Source organism: Lampris incognitus, chromosome 7 (genome assembly GCF_029633865.1).
Source record: "Lampris incognitus isolate fLamInc1 chromosome 7, fLamInc1.hap2, whole genome shotgun sequence".
Lineage (NCBI taxonomy): Eukaryota > Metazoa > Chordata > Actinopteri > Lampriformes > Lampridae > Lampris > Lampris incognitus.
This window is the reverse complement of record NC_079217.1, coordinates 29497572-29517640: the sequence shown is the minus strand read 5'-3', so window position 1 is coordinate 29517640 and position 20069 is coordinate 29497572. Positions and strand designations below refer to the sequence as shown.

The following is a 20069-nucleotide window of genomic DNA, read 5'->3' as shown; positions in this document are numbered from 1 at the left end:
TAAACACTGTGATAAAATGTTACTGATGAAAGGATACAAGACCTATTCCTCAAGATAAAATAGGTGTTAATCGGCAGCATTAGACATAGCTTCTAATATGTACAAAATTCACTTTGCATCTGTTAAATAAAAACCTGCAGTGTCTTAGAGCTGGACAATACACTGATTTAAAATTGTATTGTGATATAAGACTATCATCTGGGATATTAGTTATGGTAATATGGTGAATAACTTAAATGTTGTCATTCCCTGGTCTTAAAGGCTGCATTACAGTAAAATGATAAGATTTTTAAACTTATTTAACTGTTTTAGCTGAGTGAAATGAACAACGAATGTTTCTCCCTTATCAGTCACCATATCCATATTACTAATGGTCATTTATCAACATTTCCTTGTGTGTAAATATCTTAAGAAAGTACCAGTACTTATCTCCAAAATATTGTCACATTATCGATATCGAGGAATTCAGTAAAAACTGTCATAATATTTGATTTTGCCAGCCTCGCCCAGCCCTATAAAAAGTGAAATGTTGTCTTCTCGCCCTTTGCAGCAGCCAGCCCAGCAGCCAGCAGAGCAGCCATGAAGACGACTCCGGCCGCTTCCTGACTCCGCTCATCCGAGAGGAGAGGTGAGCAGTGTGTGTTTGTGTTTTCAGTTCTGACGAGGCCTCACTCGTGACGGGGCCATCCACATGAATTTCATGCTTCTTACCGAAACCACCTCCAATTCGAAATTGCCTCAAAATTGAAACTGAAACCAAAAACACGAAGGGTCAAATGTCACACTTTTCCCCCATGGTTCTCTCCCTTATTTTTTTATTAAATATATATATAAATCTCATTCTGAATTTGAAGCTCAGATGTTCACTGGAATCTACTTTTAGGTTAAAGGACTTTTTTTTTTTTTAAACAGAACCTTTGTGTCTGGTTTGAGTCCTGCTGGTTTAGGTGTTATTTTAGCTCCAAGAGGATGGTAATGTTTTAAAACTTGAAAAGGTGTTAAGTGGATTACCCAAAATAAGGTAAAGCGGTATGAATCCAAATAAAGTAGTTGGTTGTTTGGTATATATTATTTTTCTATCTTATTATTTGTATTCATTTTTTCGTGTTTGTGCTCCCAAGCAAGAAATTCTTATAGTGCCATCATCTGCCGGCGGGGCTATGCGAACGCTATTGCTAGTAGGCCCAAATCTGAAGATACAAATACATGTTTTTCCTCACCAGAGCGGAATGGAAGACAGTCCACACAGTTAATTTTCTGTCCTTCTCATTCCGTCTCTGTTGGTTTCTTACAGTCTCCACTGGAGGGCAGTTCCTCCATACATTTCTGTTTGTTGCTGCTGCTGTCTGATCATGCGATACTATTCCCATGCAGCTTCATGTAAAAGGCCATAAAATCAGGACTTCATCAGTGAAAATGTGTGTAGGACAAGCTGCGAATGCATACTCAGATGTGTGAAAGTATGTATATATGTATAAATGTGTATGCTGAGCAAATGTGTTGTGACTTGTGAATCATATTACTAAATATACATTCTTATCAGTAGACCTCCAAAACAGGATCCAAATTCGTAACTTTTGTATGAATACTTGCACAACTACAAATATAAAACCCACGTTTTAAATAACTTTGTGAAGTATTGTCTATCATCGATCTTCGGCCTAGGGTGTTCTGGTACCAAGTACACTTATGAACTACCTTGTGTTCGAACATGGTGTTTGTTATGGACAATCCATGACTCGCACAGAAGTCCAATAACGAGGCACTGCTCGGGTTCAGATCGGGGAGGCCATTTCTCCCAATCGTGCCCCTCCAGGTTTCTCCATTGTTGCACACATGAGCATTGAAGTCCCCCAGCAGAACTATAGAGTCCTGAGGTGGAACCCTATCCAGGACACCACCCAGAGACTCCAAGAAGGCCAGATACTCCAAACTGCTATTTGGTGCATAAGCACACACAAGAGTCAGAGCCTTCCCCCCAGCAACTCACAGTCGTGTAGAGGTGACCCTCTCATTCCCCAGGGAGAACTCCAACATGGCGGTGGTCAAACAGGGACTTGTGAGTATCCCCACACCCACCCGGCACCTATCACCTTGGCCAGCTCTGGAAAAGTAATGAGTCCAGCCCCTCTCCAGGAGTTTGGTACCATCCATCCATACCTGGTGCCTTGCCACCGAGGACCAAAAGCTCCTCGGTGGCAAGGCACCAGGTATGGATGAGATTCGCCTTGAGATGCGGAAGGCTCAGGACATTGTTGGGCTGTCTTGGTGCCTTTTCAGTGTCAACATGGAGGTCGGGGACAGTACGTGTGGAGTGGCAGACTGGGGTGGTGGTTCCCATATTTAAAAAGGGGGATTGGAGGGTGTGCTCCAATTATCGGGGCATCACATTGCTCAGCCTCCCCGGGAAAGTCTACTCTAGGGTGCTGGAAAGGAGGCTCCAACCGATTGTCGAACCTCAGATCCAGGAGGAACAATGTGGATTCTGTCCTGGCCGTGAAACAACAGACCAACTCTTTACCCTTGCGGAAGTGCTGAGGGGGACATGGGAGTTTGACGAGCCAATCTAAATGTGTTTTGTGGACTTGGAGAAGGCTTATGACCGTGTACCCTGTGGCACTCTGTGGGGGGTACTGAGGGAGTATGGGGTACTGGGGCAGTTGCTACAAGCCACCCGGTCTTTGTATAACCAAAGTGAGAGCAGTGTCCCCGCATTCTCGGCACAAAGTCAAGCACATTTTCGGTGGGTGTCAGACTCCGCCAAGGTTGTCCCTTGTCTCCGATTCTGTTTGTGATATTCATGGACAGGACCTCAAGGCGCAGCCAAGGTGAGGAGTGTGTCCATTTTGGGAACCTCAGAATTGCATCGCTGCTCTTCACAGATGATGTGGTTTTGTTGGCTTCATCAGAACGTGACCTCCAGCACGCACTGCAGTGGTATGCAGCTGAGTGTGAAATGGCTGGGATGAGAGTCAGCACCTCCAAGTCTGAGGCCAGGGTTCTCTACTGGAAAATGGAGGATTGCTCCCTGCGGGTTGGGTATGAGTTGTTGCCTCAAGTGAAGGAGTTCAAGTATCTCGGGGTCTTGTTCACGAGTGAGGGTAGGATGGAGCGGAAAATTGACAGGCAGATTGGTGCAGCATTAGTAGTAATGCGGACGTTGTACCGGACCATTGTGGTGAAGAGGGAGCTGAGCCAGAAGGCAAAGCTCTCAATTCACCAGTCAATTTTCGTTCCAACCTTCACCTATGGTCGTAAGCTTTGGGTAGTGACCGAAAGGGTGAGATTGTGGATGTAAGCGGTAGAAATGAGTTTCCTCCGTAGGGTGTCTGGGCTCAGCCTTAGAGATAGGGTGAGGTGCTCGGACATCCGGAGGGAGCTGACAGTAGAGCCGCTGCTCCTTCACGTCGAAAGGAGCCAGTTGAGGTGGTTCGGGCATCTAATCAGGATGCCTCCTGTGCGCCTTCCTTTGGAGTTTTTCCAGGCACGGCCAACTGGGAGGAGACCCAGAACTTGCTGGAGGGACTACATGTCCAATTTGGCCTGGAAACACCTTGGGATCCCCCAGGAGTAGCTGGAGGGCGTTGCACTGAGACCTGGCCATCACCATTGACAACACCGTGGTGACGCCAGCTCGGACTGTGAGGAATCTGGGTGTGATCCTGGACGACCAACTGTCATTTGCTGCAAACGTTGCATCGGTTGCTTGCTCCTGCAGATTTCTCCTCTATAACATCAGGAGGAGTCGCCCATTCCTCACTGACGAGACGGCACAGATGCTCATCCAGGCTCTGGTCATCTCCTGGCTGGACTACGGCAACTCCCTCCTTGCTGGCACCCCAGCGTCAGCCATCAGACCTCTGGAGCTTGTTCAGAAAGCTGCAGCTCGTCTGGTGTTCAACCACCCTAAGTTCTCCCACACAACTCCCCTTCTCATGTCCCTACACTGGCTCCCAGTAGCTGCTCACATCCAGTTTAAGACTCTGGTGCTAGCCTACAGGGCAGTGAAAGGAACAGCTCCTTCCTATCTCCAGGCCATGGTCAAGCCCTACACCCCTGCCCGACCACTTCGCTCTGCTGCCTCTGGACGCCTGGTTGCCCTGTCGCTCAGAGGCCTCTGCTGCCGATTGACCCAGTCACGGCTCTTTTCTGTCCTGGCCCCACAGTGGTGGAATGAACTCCCCACTGATGTCAGGCCAGCGGAGTCGCTGCTTATCTTGCGGCGCAGGTTGAACTCACCTCTTCAAGAACTACCACCCTGTTACTTGCTCGTAGCACTTATTGTATTCACTCATTTAAAAAAAAATCTCTTTCTTGTGCTTTTACTTCAGCACCGGTTTTGCTCGTAGATGCTTGTTTAGAGAGAAGATGCACTTATGACCTCTGATGACTAGTAGTTCTCCTGATTTCCTACGTTAAGTGCACTTATTGTAAGTCACTTTGGATAAAAGCGTCGGCAAAATGACTGTAATGTAATGTAATGAGTGCCCTACTTAGCTTGCTGCCACCGCAACCCTACCCCGGAGAAGTGGCTGAAGATGAATGAATGAATGAATGAATGAAGTATTGTACCTGAGGAGTTATTGATACATTTACAAATCATTACCCATGTACAGTACCTGCAGTTGCAAATTAACATTAATGTTTTTGTGGAATCTGTTATTCTCACAGCGTTCTGTGTCTTGTAAATGTTTGGCACTATTCAAAATGAGACGCAGTCCATTTCTTGTCATTGTACAGATGAGACCAGGCAGCAGAACCAGTCAGAGAAAATGTTTTGCCATTCACACAATGAAATATAAAAGACAACAGGCTTCACATTCTACCGGCCAAATTTTCTTTCATATTCGGCTGCACCCTAGCTGCAGTGTGGAGCAGCCAGTGGAATAGCAACTGCATGCTGTGTACATACCGGATATATACTAAAAATAGCAACGCATTGGAATAATGTAGTCCAGCCACCATTTTTTTTTTCAAGCACAAAATAAACAAAGCTGAAGATGCAAAGGTGATGAGGACAGGACAGGCTGAGCGAACTAAAATGTAGTGATTTATAGGCTGTGTGTGAAAAGCACTTTTCAGAAAAAAATCAACAATAATCGTAGCAGCATGTAACCTGTATGTAACTGTATGTAATTGTACTTGGCATGTAACTGTCCTAGGATTCAAAACTTAGGAAAATATAAGGATTTTACTGAGAAATTGGCTTTGTTTCAATGGACTCTCCAATTTTACAATCAATTTTAAAATCAATCAATTGCGCTTCTGTAACGTCCAGCAAAAATATAAAAATACTTTATCAATCAATTTGCGGACTTCCTTTCAAACACTATTACCAACTTTGATCGAGTTCTGATTCTTGGTGATTTTAATATTACTTTTTGAGGTCCTGCTAAGCCTCTCGTAAGTGATTTCATACATCTGGTGGATATTCCCTGATGGCCACAAACCAGCCCCCCAACTATGGGTTAAATAGTTGTAATGTTGGATGGTGCACAATCACGAGGAGGCAGGTCGGATTAGAACGGCCATTTACTTAACTCAAGGATCATGTAGACAGCCATCATTACCTTCTCTTTAGCCTGTCAAAACAGGAAACAACATATTAACATAGCACCACCTTGTGGTTTAAGAGGGTAACATGAATATCAATATAAACAGAACACAACATCTCCTCTCTCTGTAAAAGAATGTTACTTCCAAACCAGCATCAGTAAAATTATGTAATCACGGCTTATTACTTTCCAAAGATGACTATTAGGTAACAGTAACAAAACACTTACTGGTATGTAAACAATATACCTTAGCATCTCTAATCCTACAATAACATTACATTTCATTTACCATTTTTTTCTGATACCATCTTTCTCTCTAGGCCATGGTCAATTCTTCAAAACCAGAGTATACATCAAATAAAGACTTGTCAACAGTATGTTTCCCTTATAACAGGCCTGCCTGTAATATTATTTTTTTCTCTTTCCAATGCCTTTTTTCTAGCCATCTAATGGCTTAAACTTAACAGCCCAACTTTCAGTACGGGACATAGTCCTTATGCCAACTAGGCTTGTTTCTTGCATGTGGCTGGATGTGGGGAGTGTGCGTGTGATGTGATTTTGGAGCAGGATTGTTGACAGGTTCATACTCAGCTAGAGCAGGGAAGGGAGCCAGATGGGATGCATTCAATTTTTTTCCATCGCTAAGCAAGAAGGTGCTTGTGCCTACCTTCTTTTCCACAGTCACTGGTCCACTGAATCTCAGGTGTGCTTTGGGAACATCATGGTGAGGTATTCTTATCCTAGCCCTCTCTCCCTCCTGAAAGAGAGGCACGTAGGCACCACGTTTTGAGTCAGTGTAGCGCTTCATCTTGGCCTGTTTATCTTGGACCATTCTGTGCACAGAATCACCCTGTGCTGTCAAAGTAGGTTGCAGGGGCAGTAAGTCCAGTTTACTGTGCATTCTTCTGCCATAAAGCAGTTCATGTGGTGAGATGGCAGTGGTGGCATGTGGAGTGGCCCTGTAGACTTGTAGCCAATCCAACACAGCCTCTTTCCATGGCCGAGACTGCTGGATTGCAGTCTGGATGCAGCTCTTCCGAACATTGTGGGAACATTCAATGGCCCCATTGGCCACCGGATAGTAGACTGATACCTGATTGTGGAGGATGTCCCTTTCCTCCAGAAACTCAGCGAAGGCTGCCGACTTGAATTGAGCTCCGTTGTCTGTAATGATGCTTTCTGGGTCACCATGCCTGCTAAAAACAGAGGTAAGAAACTGTATTATGTCAGCAGTTGTTGTGCGGGAAAAGGCCAATTCAGGCCGCTTGGAGTAGTAGTCCATCAGCGTAATAGCATAACGGCAGTTGAGCACAGCTGTCTCAAAAGGCCCTACTATGTCAAGACCTAACTTTTTCCATGGGCCATCTGGCAGAGGTACTGGTTGTAGGGGTGCAGAACGAGGCTTAACTCGATGCACAAAGTTCTTTGCACAGCCGATGGCAGGGGCAGTAGGAGCGGTGAGAGCAGTGGTCATCACAGGAGCAGATGTAGCTGGAGCAGAAGAGGGAAGGATGGTATTTCTACGAATACAGAGGTGTAGAGCAGTCATCAGGTCCATCCCGAGCAGTGGGGTTCCTTTATCCACTACAAAGAACGTGGCAGGGGCAGTGATGTCATCTCTACTCACTTGAGCCTGTAGGCACCCCAGAACAGGTATGCAAGACTGGGTGTATGACACAAGGCGAACAGCAGGTGCAGACAGTGGTGTGGTACTGAAGTACTTGTCGTAGGTAGAGTGTGGCATTATGGATACTGCTGAACCTGTATCCACAACTAGTTCATTTTCCTGGGCAGCAGTAGTTGGTGTGTGGACATGTACATTGCACAGAATTTTCTTTGGAGCATAGTCAGCATCATCTAAGTAGAGCACTGTCAGTTCAGGGAGTTCAACCTCATGCACAGGCTGGGTTTGAGCAGATCTGCAGACACAAGCAAAGTGTCCTACTTTGTGGCATACATTGCAAATGGCATTTGCAGCTGGGCATTGTGGAGAGTTAGCCAGGTGACTGTCAGAGCCACATCTGAAGCAGCAGCGGGGTGATGCAGGGTGTGAAGTAGCATGTGGCTCAGCTGAGTGGGAGGGCTGTCTGTCCCGCTTCCTAAAAGCACGTGACCTTGACTGTACAGCCTGTACTGGGACACTGTGGTCTGGTGCCATTGCTTTAGCTTGTTCAGTAGCAGATTCAATCTGTGTTGATATAGTGATAGCCTTATCTAGCGTTAGATAAGGGTTTAAGTAGCAGTCTCTCTCTTATACGCTGGCTAACTACATGCTCAATTAACTGGTCGCGGACCATCTCATCCATTTTATCAGCAAAGTCACATTGAATATCCAGTTCACTCAAAGCAGCAACGTATTGCAGAATAGACTCATGCGGTGCCTGTGTCTGCTTCCTGAAAATGTGCCGTTCAACAAAGACGTTGGTCTTAGGTGTAAAGTAAGCCTGTAAGGCAGTAACAGCAGAAGAAAATGTTTCACCCGTATCTGATAATATGTAAAAAATCTGTTATCCTTCAGTGCCCAGAGAATGTAGCAGAACAGCTCTCTTGCGAGCCTCAGGCCAAGCATTTCCATTTGCACTGATTGCCAGTAAGTAATTGTTGAACATCCGTGGCCATGTATTGAATGGCATTGCAGGTTCGCCCAGGCAAGGCAGGAACACTGCGGTAGAAGGCACATTCACAGCCATTTTCAGAAAATATCTGCCAAAAGCATAAAACAATCTTTGGGTTCACTCGTCGCCAGTTTGTAGTGTTGGGTGGTGCACAATCACGAGGAGGCAGGTCGGATTAGAACGGACGTTTACTTAACTCAAGGATCATGTAAGCAGCCATCATTACCTTCTCTTTATCCCGTCAAAAGAGGAAACAACATATTAACATAGCACCACCTAGTGGTGCAAGAGGGTAACATGAATATCAATATAAACAGAACACAACAATAGTGCCACTGCCTCGTGGTTACCTCGGGAGAGGAATAGGCTATGGGAGTAAACCCCTACCGAAAATCAACGTCCACGGTGCTGTTCTTTTTTGTTTTTCTTGCCCTTTTTTATCTGTTTAAGTCAGGACAGTACTGCTGGCGTCGTGTGTGGCTGCTGCTTCTCCCTCTCGTAGCCCCCCCCCTTCCCATCCACCCCTGTATGTTTGCGCTATGTTTATCTGTTGTCTTGTTTAACTCCGTTTATTGTAAAGCGACTTTGAGTGTTAGAAAGGCACTATATAAGATTTATTATTATTATTATTATTATTATTATTATCATCATCTGATTGAGTCTTTTAATCTTGCTCTGCTTACCACTGATCCCGCTCACAAGCTAGGCCATACACTCGACCTAGACTTATTTGGTTTTCCAATCTGCAATTTGGATATAATTGATGCTTCTCTGTCGGATCATAGTGCGGTCATTTGTATCTCTCTGTACGCTGCTCTCGCTACATTAACTCTTCAACTGCCAATAAGTTCTCTAAGGCTCTCATAGCTGATCCCAATACCTGCACTATTGAGGCTTGTCCCCCCATCTCAGCACTGAGGAGCTCACTTCATTATTTAATACCACCTGCTTTTCTATTCTGAATGCTGTTGCTCCACTTAAATTAAAAAGCCTAAAGGTCTGCCTTGGCTTAATGACACCACCAGAGCTCTGAGGAGGGAATGCAGAATATCCAAACGAAAGTGGAAGAATGATAAGCTTCAAATTTCCCTTCAAAATTTTGAGAAACAATCCTCACAAATATCAAGAAGCAGTTAAGGCTGCCAGAGCAAAATATTTTTCTGACCTAATTTCAAACAACTTTCATAATCTCAAGGACTTATTCAATACCGTAAATTATGTCATTTGCCCCACTCCCAGTACCAGCTTGGATGTGTCCCCTGCTAAATGCAAATAATTTTTAAAAATGTTCATTAGCAAAATTTAAGATATAAAAGTGAACACACCCCCCCATCCATGACTTAGCTGTCTCACTGGTCAGTTCTTCTAAATTGGACTGCATCCAACTTATCAGCTACCCACCTTTACAAAGACTGTTTCCATCATGGAACCTACAATCTGTCCCAATGGCATTGTCCCCACTGCCTTCCTGAAGGATAGCTTTGACATAGCTGGGCCCAGCATCCTCTCCGTTATCAACAGCTCCCTGACCACTGGTACCATTCCAACCTGTTTCAAGCAGACAGTGGTCCAGCCCCTCCTGAAAAAACCCAACTTAAACCCTACCTTACCTAGTAACTACAGACCTATTTCTAAACTTCCATTCCTGTCAAAGGTTCTCGAAAAGATTATTCTCAGTCAATTGCTGCCCTACCTACACCAAAACAAGATCTTGAAAAGATTTCAGTCAGGTTTTAAGGCACAGAATCTGCCTTGCTGAAAGTGTACAATGACCTGCTCCTCTCTACCAACTCCAGTGACTGTGCCATTCTAATTCTTCTTGACTCCAGCATGGCGTTTGATACTGTGAATCATGAGATTTTAGTAAACTGTCTCCAGTACAGGTTTGGTGCTGATGGTTCTGCCTTGAAATGGTTCATATCCTACCACAAAAATAGAAGCTTCTCTATTAACATAGGCAATTTCTCCTCTCCTCCAGCTAGTCTCTCCTGCAGGGTCTCACAAGGTTCTGTCCTAGTTCCCTTTTTTTCTCTATGTACATGCTTCCCCTCGATCAAATCATTCAAAAATACAATTCAGTTTCCTTCCACTGTTATGCTGATGACACTCAGCTTTATCTTCCCCTGAAACCAAGCAATCACTACAATCTAGTCAGCCTCAGAGAGAAGACAACATGGGGAGGTCGGAGCAGGTTTCAGTACAGGGGGCAGAGAAGCTGCAGGTTGAAATGGACAGTGGGGCAGAGGAACAGGTGATGACGCCTGCTGGTTGGCGTGACAATGTGACTGCTATGGAGTGTGAGTCTGAAGCTTATTCTAATAGTGTTTCTGTAGCGGACAGTAATTCTCAGTCTGTAAATTTATATTCATTGGAGAAGATTAACATTTTATTATTTTCCTGATGCTGGCAAATTAATTCGGTCAGTTACTACACTGCAGAACGATTTTGGGTTGGATGTACTGGATAGCAAGAAACGTTATCATCTCAAGAAGCATGTCACTCGTCTAAAGAGAGATTTAATGGCAAAGATGATAAAGAAGACGAAACTGTCAGTTAAGATATACCATGATCAAAAAACACTTGGTGTTTCTTTTCAGCTGTCTTTTTCTGTCTCATTTCTTACTGGTCTGTATTTCTTCTCTTGTCACGTAGAAAAGACTGGATGTAGTTTTTCTACAAGGAACACACAGTGACGGCACAAAAGAAATAGACTGGGGCTTATAGTCCATGGGCCAGACGATATTTCGGTACACTCAAGGTGGCAAAACTTACTTATAATTTTTGAAAGGATCCATGTCTGTAGATGATATTTTGGTATGATAACCATTCCTGAGTGGCAGCTGTATCACAGTTATCAGCTCATGAAGTTAACCACCCGCTAAACTAAATTGCATTTTAGACGCTGGTGAGTATCCTGGTTTAGCCTCATGGTCAGGACATTTTTCAGTGTTCTATAATATTGTCTTTGGTATCATTTTAAAGGGGACCTTCTTAGCTTTCATTCAAGCCCTGTTGTGGATATTTCTCACAAATATAGAGGTCACTTGAGCTCTTCAACCCGTCAATAACACACATCTTTCTGCAATGTTCGCCTAAACTATATACTTTCTTTTAGCCCCGTGGCATCTAGGAATATCAGGGATACAAAACACAAAAACTGGAATACTCTCAGGACTGTAAAGATTCAGGAAATGTATAATATACCCATACTGTTTCATTGTGTGAGGTGATTGTGTGCCTTAAATGAGAACTAGACCAAAGCCAGTTAGGTCACAAACTGGTCTCTATACATTTGTTTAAATACACAATCAAAATACATGATAAAAAGGAATACCATAGTGAGGTAATGAACTATTTTAATATTTTAAACAACATTGACATTTACATATACTTAGTCAATGATACATGTAATCCCATATCATTAGTGGGTATATGTAATGGTAATGGGTAGGGTAATGGGTATATGTGAATATGGTTACATTGTTGTTATCAAGCTCTGGGTAACCAAGTCCAGAATCAACATCCGGTGCATCAATAGACTACTACCACAGTAATACCATCAGAATCATCACACTGTCATTCATCAAACTGCTCGTTTCTCTCATCATCTGACTCCCCAAGTTCAAAGTCCAGTTCTGGACCATCCTGCTGTTTTTGGTTACTGCAGGTCTGTAACCTGCACATGTCTGTGCATGGAAGTCCATTTGACAGGCACATGCAGCTTGGCATTTTGCATGAATGCACACACTTGCATGTTAGCATTTCCAAGACCACATCTGGTGCAGGTGGGGAGCGCATCCAGTAAATGGCCAGCTTGCCTTCATTGTCTGTCCATCCATACTCAGTAGGGCTTGGCATCACAGGGTTAGCCTGCAGACAGCACTTCCATATTGCTGCCTGATAGTTGGCTCGTTGAACATGCATAAAGAGACAGTCTCTACATGGTGGCAGCTGGCTGGACTCAACCTCTCCCCTTTTGGTGCAGAAGAGCTGGTAACGCAGTTTGCTCACCTCAGCAGTGCTGCTATTAGCAACATACATCCGACAGGTGAACTGCTCAATTTTCTGGAACAGCTCATCACTCACATTCCATGTCTGTCCCAGTTGACTAAAAGTCTCTTGGCAGGAAGTGTGCTTTCTCACTATATTCAGGGCATTCAGCTTCCCTCGACCAGCGAATGCACTGACAGTGTCGCAGCCTGTGAAGGCATGTAAGCCAATTAGGCTGTCACAGATGCTGTCTCCAAGTGAACTTGCCAGTTTGGTGATGTCGACAAACCGTGTGCGGTTCTGAGTCCCACAGTTCTGGTAGATGGGACAGGTGATGTCCTTCTGGAAGCCAAGACAAAGCACCATGACATCAGTGTCCTCAGCTGTGATGATAACTGACTTTGAGCCCGCATTTGCTGCATGCAATGCATGCAGGAGCAGACGGGTGTCAGCTTCTTCATGTGTGGAGTGCAGTTCTGTTGCTTCCTCACAGCCATCTTCTGTCAACTTGTAGCAGGTTCCTCACAGGTCATGTACAACACCTTGCCATGCAGCATAGCTCTGTATCGTGGGAGTTTCCACTCTTCCACCAGAAACTTGATGAGACTGGTCTTGTTGGAGGAACTGCACAGAAATTTTCTCCACTGCTGGACGTGGTGTCCCCCTGCAAGATTCTTGTACTGGAGAGTGATGTCCCCACCCCGGTTCAGTCGTTCAGCATCTTTGATCGAAGTCTGGTGATAGACATCAAAAACAACATCAATCCTCCCACTCTGTGCTCCCTCATGGAGGACCTGGGTCAAGGCTGACTCTGCCACCTGTGCAAAGGTTTTGTTGTTGCCATTCATTTTTTGGACCAGGCTCATCCCATCAATGATGGAAGTAGATGGGATTGGGATGTCTTCTGCAGGAGATACATTCTTTTCAAGCTCTCTGGCAAGTGCAGCCTTGTTTGTTTTTCGTAAGGACCCATCAGCATTTGCCAGTGCCCATGGTAGTGGGCCCAATGGGTAGGCAAGGACATCCTTCAGATTCACCTTCCTGCTTTCAGCCACCAGGATCATGTGACTGAAAAGGTTTCTATCTGCCTTCAGAACCACATCCTGTGCTTTCTTTCCATGAGCTTGTTTTGTGCTGACATTGGAGAATGTTTTCAGACTTTGCTTGGTCATCTTGTCGTGGAATTTCACAGGTGGTGGGTCTGCATCTAACCTTGTTTGCTGGAATGCTTGGTAGGCCTCTTCTCCTTTCTCAAGAGCTCTCAAGAGTTCTATGGTCACATCAGGTGGAGCCATGTTGCCAGTGGAGAGGCTAACCAAATCAATCTCATCAGGGGACACAGGATTGAGCCAGTTATTCTCCATAAGGTCCATGAGAGACTGGACATCTGCTTCATCTCTCTTGATCCTTGGACTCTGTAGATCTGGATGAGACCATTTGCACCTGCCTTGACCTGTCAGGTCTCTCAGCTGTCTGAGGTACATGCTTCTATACTCAGCTGTGAGATAATATTTGGTCACAGCTCCTGGCTTCAAGCTGAATCCCTTTGTCCCTCCAGCTGTTTGGGTGTCTTTGTTCACCGTTTCTTCTATAGCTTGGTCAACAGGGATTCGGCCAAAGGGATTGGTGGAGCCCAGTTGGACTGAGAAGCCTCCTTCCATGAATTCTGTGTACACATCTGGGTGTGTGATGGGCAGCTCAGACATCTGGGCGTAGTAGTAGGGGAGGTAGCGTACATAATTCATCCTGTCATAAGCAAAGCACCATGGGATCATTGCTCGAATGCTAGCCAAGTGTAGCATCCAGTCTCCCTCTCTGGATGCTCGGATGAGCCCCAACAAGATTTCAACCATGTCCAAATAGGACATCCAGAAGTTCGAGAGGCTGCCGTTTCCACCTCTAAGGAACTCACGGTAGACTTCAAATAGATCCATGATGCGTGTACAAGAGCTGTTCTCGAGGACCTCCTTCAAAGCATGTTGTGAGACTTCTTTCCCAAGGCTGTCAATGGTCTTCAGTGTCTCATTCAGGTGAACCATGTCATTCCTGTGAGTTTCTTCCAACCAGGACAGGAAACCTTTCAAGGTCAGTCGCATGAGAGCCTCATACAGGAGCTTGTGTAGTCGCACTGCCCTGTTGTACTTGCGGCCATCCATAACACCAGCAATTGAGCCTTCTGCAATCATGCCAGACTCAATGCAGAGGTCTTTGAGTCCAGCATCTTGGAAACGCTTTCCTATTATTGCCAGCAGTGTGCAGATGGTGTGGAATACCCCAAGCCTAACGATGATATCATGGAACTTGTCATGGTGTTTCCATGTGATCTCGACAGCCTTCGCATACAGGGCTTGGTCAAAGACACAGACAATCTTCCTCAGGCCTAAGCACTGCATGATGCTCAGTGACTAGTTAAGCACCTCGTTGACAGTAGACATTTGTGTCGCTGGAGCATTGATGGTAGGCAGATAGCCTATATTGTCGGGGATGACCGTCATCTCTCCTCGAGTCAGGATGTTGAAGCCTGTCCAGCTGCTGACTGACTGTTCTTCTTGTTGTGACATGCGTGCTAGGACCCAAAGAAGGTTTTTCTCTCTGGCAAGCTTAGCATTGGCTGCAGTATCGGCATCTGACTTTTTGCTTTGTGGTGGCCCTACCGGTTGTCCAGCATTGTAAGTTGGTAACATTGGTGGGGGTCGATCAATGCTTCTCTTCTTTGTTTTGGGAACAGTGGGCATGGGTTGGACAGGAAGTGGGTTGACTGGCTTTGCTTGCACAGCAATCCCATTGACTCTGTGAGATGTTCCCTCACCACTGACAGTTTCTTCAAGACGGTCGATATTGTCCCAGGCTAAAGTTGTGAATATGCCAGGATGGATGTTAGCTGGAAGGACAATGCCACTCCCTGATGATGAGAGTTTCTGGAGACACAGGGCAGTGTTGATCTCTTCCATCTGTGAATAGGACACACTGTGACCAAGTCGGTTGAGGATGCTTATCAACTCTACATTTCCTGTCAACGATTTGACACTGAATGGCAGAACAATGTGCTTGGAAGGCTTGGTATTTCCACATGTCACTGCATATACTATGTCATGGCCAAATGACTGCAAAAGGCACTGCACTCTCTGGGATGCATGATCAGGATCATTTGAGCCTGTGAGTAGAGAGTACAGGAAGATAATGAGCGACTCTGGAATGGTAGGACATTCTGCTTCTGGTTTGACTTCAGGCGGCCAGGTTTGAGGAACATCTTGACTTTTAATGTCTGCTCTCAATTTGATGGCTGCTTTGGCTATAACATCTTGTGCACTGACACTTTTCAGGGTCTGCAGCTCCCTTTTGAGAGACTGATTTTCTTTGGCAAGTTCCCTCATGGACAAGTTATCGGGATAGAGGAGGAATTTTCCTTTCTCATCAGGGAATATCTGCAAGGCTCCAGCAAACTCACTCTCCAGGTTTCGCCTTATGTGCTTCTTGGTTGATTCCTTGACTTGGGCAATGCCTTGGGAGTTCATTGAAGCTACCAGTCTAGAAGAGAGATCAGTCATTGTCATCACTTGAGGATTGCCAAAAAGCTCCATCCTGATGAAGAGGAACAGCTCATTGTATGCCTTATTCACAGCAGCTTCATACTGGGCTCCAGCATCATCATCTTCATTGCTGGCAACCTCTCCTTTGGAAACCTCTTCTTTGGTGTAAAGTCTATAGCATGACCTGTGGTAGTGCCCTTCAGCTGCTACAAGGTCTCTACTCACAATGGCAAGGATTCTGCTGTCCCTTTTCTTTATGGCTGCACTCCTGATCTTTGCATCAGCTCGCAGTTCTCGACACTGCACCAGTACTTCTCTCATATTCTGTCTCTTGGAATATTTGCTGTTTTTCTGACAAAATATGCACTCTGCATCATAAGTCCTAGATGTACTTGGAGCATGTCGAGCTACTCTCTTAGATTGTTTCTCTTCAGCAGAGACACAACTTTTCTTTTCTTTTGCAAGGAGGCCATCAAGAATTTGCTTCATAGTGAAGATACTGCGACACTTTCTGTGGTAGTAGATTGCTGGAATCTGTCCCTCAGGAATGTCTTTTGCCAGTTTCAAAACTGGTGCATGATTTCGTATCTGAGCTGCCCTGAGCAGAGTTCTCCATGAGTCGACACTTTGTAGTGAAACCAGCTTATCTGTATCATCAGAACAGTGGATAATGCACTCCACCCGTGGGCGCTTTGGTATTGGGTAAAAACTTGCTTGTTCACCAGTGGCCATATTCAGTCAGTTTTCACCTGCCACATACAAACAAATACATGTAACTTAGGTGTATGAACACTACTAAAACAAAGTTTACTTTGCTTCACCAGCGTCATATTACCATTATTTATCTTACATAGCCACAAATAGATACATTACCTAGTTGCTATGCAACAGCTGTATTTTGTCCACATGAGGCCGCTAAAATCAACACAAGATGAAAGTTCCTCGTAGCCACTTTAACTAATCATATTAACATATACATTAAAAGAACATGCTAACATTATGGGAAATTAGCTTACAATCTTCTCCAGAGTGAGACAAGAAGATAGATACCAGTTTCCTCTATATGTGTTTAGTAGAAAGCTATCTGGCTGCACGTTAGCCTAGCTTAGCACAATGAATGGAAGTACACAGTACTGGTTATCCTTGGTTGTTGGCCAACTAAGAACTGTCCCAGAGTTTAAGCTAGGCTAATCAGTACCAGGGGTGTTGAAATGCTATATTTGTAAAAATCTGGGCAAATACAGGTTTCCTGAAAGAAAAATGAAATAGCTGCTCATTTGGAAAGGTTATCATGTATTATTTTACTTCTGTTAGTGTACCAAATAAAATGGCACCAGTGAAGTTGTGTCACCTTGGGTGATATCGATATCTGGTCTGACCCATGGACTAACTGGCTTTGGTCTAGTTAGTTTCTAAGTAATAATGCCCTTCTAATTTAAGGTTCACAATCACCTCACACAATGAAATAGTATGGGTATATTATACATTTCCTGAATCTTTACAGTCCTGTGAGTATTCCAGTTTTTGTGTTTTGTGTCCCTGATATTCCTTGATGCCACAGGGCTAAAAGAAAGTATATAGTTTAGGCTAAAATTGCAGAAAGATGTGTGTTATTGACGGGTTGAAGAGCTCAAGTGACCTCTATATTTGTGAGAAATATCCACAACAGGGCTTGAGTGAAAGCTAAGAAGGTCCCCTTTAAAATGATACCAAAGACAATATTATAGAACATTGAAAAATGTCCTGACCATGAGGCTAAACCAGGATATGCACCAGCGTCTAAAATGCAATTTACTTTAGGGGGTGGTTAACTTCATGAGCTGATAACTGTGATACAGCTGCCACTCAGGAATGGTTATCATACCAAAATATCATCTACAGACATGGATCCTTTCAAAAATTATAAGTAAGTTTTGCCACCTTGAGTGTACCGAAATAGGAAATTTTGGGCTCTGGCCCATGGACTATTATGGTGGGCAGGGCAGCGTGTCCTTAGCCATGGGACACATTTTAGTGCGGGAGTTGCCATTTTATTTTCTTCTGCCTTACATGCAAACATTTTGTCCAGCTCAGAGGTTGTGAAGGGCAGGGTCCTTATGGTGACAGCTGAAATGGAGGAGTTTATGTTTAATTCTATTAATGTTTATGCACCAGACAATGGTTCTGAGCGTGGAGGGCTTTTTGAAATGTTGCAAGACGAATTGAGTGGCATTCATCCAGGAGGGTGTGTTGTGTTGGATAGTGACCAGGAGGATGTTTCTGGCTCATGCCTTGATCACCAGAATGATACTCTCCTACATTGTAAAAGACAGCAGCTGAGCCCCTTCCTGCGAGAGAGCTGAAGGAGCTTTAGTCCGAGCACACTTCACTGGACGTCGCCAAAGCTAAGACACATTGTGTGTCACAGAAGACAGGTCTTTATGATCCTCAAGGGTAGCACAGGTGATTTAAATCTGACCTTCACTTTCAAGAGAAAGAGACGATGAAATGCTTTGGTTGCGGTGCAGAAGGACATTTGGGTCGGATTTGCCCTGAGGCCAGAGAGCAGGCCAGCTCGAGCCCGCCTGAAGCGCCGTTGCCTGAAGTCGAGTCTGACTCGCCCGGTGCACAGCAGTCTGCAGAGAAAGTAGAGGAGACCAAGGCAGACATGCAGGACAGGGAGCAGACTGAGAAACAGGACCACGCTAAGAGTAGAAATGAAGCCAATAATGCCCAGACCAGAGAGAAACCGGAAAAATGTAAGCTGACAGAGGAAAAGAAATGTGACAAAGGTAAAAAAAAAAAGTTACAGTCAACGTTAGGAAAGTGTGGTCAGTGATGATCTGATAGATGAAAACATATCTACAGAGGAAAATGGTCTAACAGCTAAATGTAGTAAATGAAAGTGTCTGACAAAGAACAGGGTGGTGCCAAGGCTAAGAAAGTGCTGGATGATTCATCTGATGAGGAATGTGAATGGACACCATCACAAGGGGATGAAACCATTTTTTATCCCCTTGAGAAAATAAATATGTTTTAAGTGAAACTAAAGGGCAAAGGGCAGTTAAAACTGAAAAGTTCTACCCTGATTTGAGATCTTTTGTCAGGTCTGTGGCACGGCTGAGGAAGGGAGAGGGGGCCCAAGAGATTTACCGGCTCAAGAAAATTACGACAAAAGTCAAAGCACAATTAGTTGATGATGATTAAGACAAAATTGATTTTCCACATATTGTTTGTATGTGTTTTTCTTGTTGTAGAGACAACTTCTTTCCTTGTCATGGCTGATTTGAAAATAGGGTCTTTAAATATAAATGGCTCAAGGAGCGATGTGAAAAGAGTTTCTATTTTGAAATTGGTAGAAATGAAAGGGTTAGATGTGGTTTTTATACAAGAAACTCACAGTGACGCCATGAATGAAAGTAATTGGAAAAAGGAGTGGCCTGGGGAGGTAAATCTAAGCCATAAATTAACTAGCAGTGGTGGTGTTGGTGTGCTTTTCTCAAAGAGTTTTAGGCCCTCTTCTTTTGAGGTTGAAGAAATAATGTGTGGTCATATTCTAAAAGTCACGGTACAATATGAAGGTGTGAAAATAATTTTTGTGAAGGTTTATGCTCTAGTTTCAGGCATGGAGAGAATTGGTCTGTTGAACATCTTATGTGATGTCATTCACAATTGTACTGATTTTTTTTTTCTGGGAGGCGATTTCAATTTTACGGAAAATGCCAAACTAGTCAGGAATCCTTTCTGTGAATGTTCTCATTCATCCAGGTCATGGTTATCCAAAGGAATTGAATCAAGTCTAGTCAGAAAGGCACGAACTGATGAAGCCTCTTGGATGAGAGGCGAAACGTCTTCACGGATATATACCAAGTCCAGTTGCACTTGTTTCAATTCCTTTGGATAGTCAGGAATCATCTAGAACCTCATCCCGCTTCATCTGCCAAACTTAAGCAGTTGATTGAAACCCATGACCTAAAAGATGTTTGGAAAGGTTTTAACAGGGATAACAGGCAGTACACCTGGAGTCACTCCAAAGACAATTTGTTATTTTTGGCCAGACTTGATTGTTTTTATTGTTATAAACATAGTTTTGGTATCTTTAAAACATGTCAAATAATTCCTGTAGGTTTTTCTGACCATTGTCTTGTTCAGTGCTCTTTTTTCATTCACAGTGTTAAGGTACAGAGTGCATATAGGCTTTTTAATACTGGTCTTTTACAAGATAAATCTTTCAGAGAGGCTTTTGAATTTCTATGGGCTTTACATAGAAAAAACAAAACCACTTTTTCTTCAGTACAGCAATAGTCGGATATAGGAAAGAGCAAAATAAAACAATTATGTCAGCAGTATACTCGCAATGTCACTAAGCACATTACCAGATCTCTTAAAGAACTTGATAT

General features: G+C 44.1%; 1 protein-coding gene across 3 annotated transcripts in view; it reads left to right on the top strand.

Moving 5' to 3' along the window:
* The window catches only part of gramd1bb (GRAM domain containing 1Bb), a 140896-nt gene that overhangs the window by 21348 nt on the left and 99479 nt on the right, over positions 1–20069 (top strand). For 2 of the 3 annotated variants that reach the window (XM_056283004.1, XM_056283006.1), the window contains exon 2: positions 551–628. In XM_056283004.1, the coding sequence (XP_056138979.1) occupies positions 551–628 (78 nt within the window). The remainder of the gene's footprint in view (positions 1–550; positions 629–20069) is intronic. The other variant, XM_056283005.1, reaches the window with a different exon arrangement.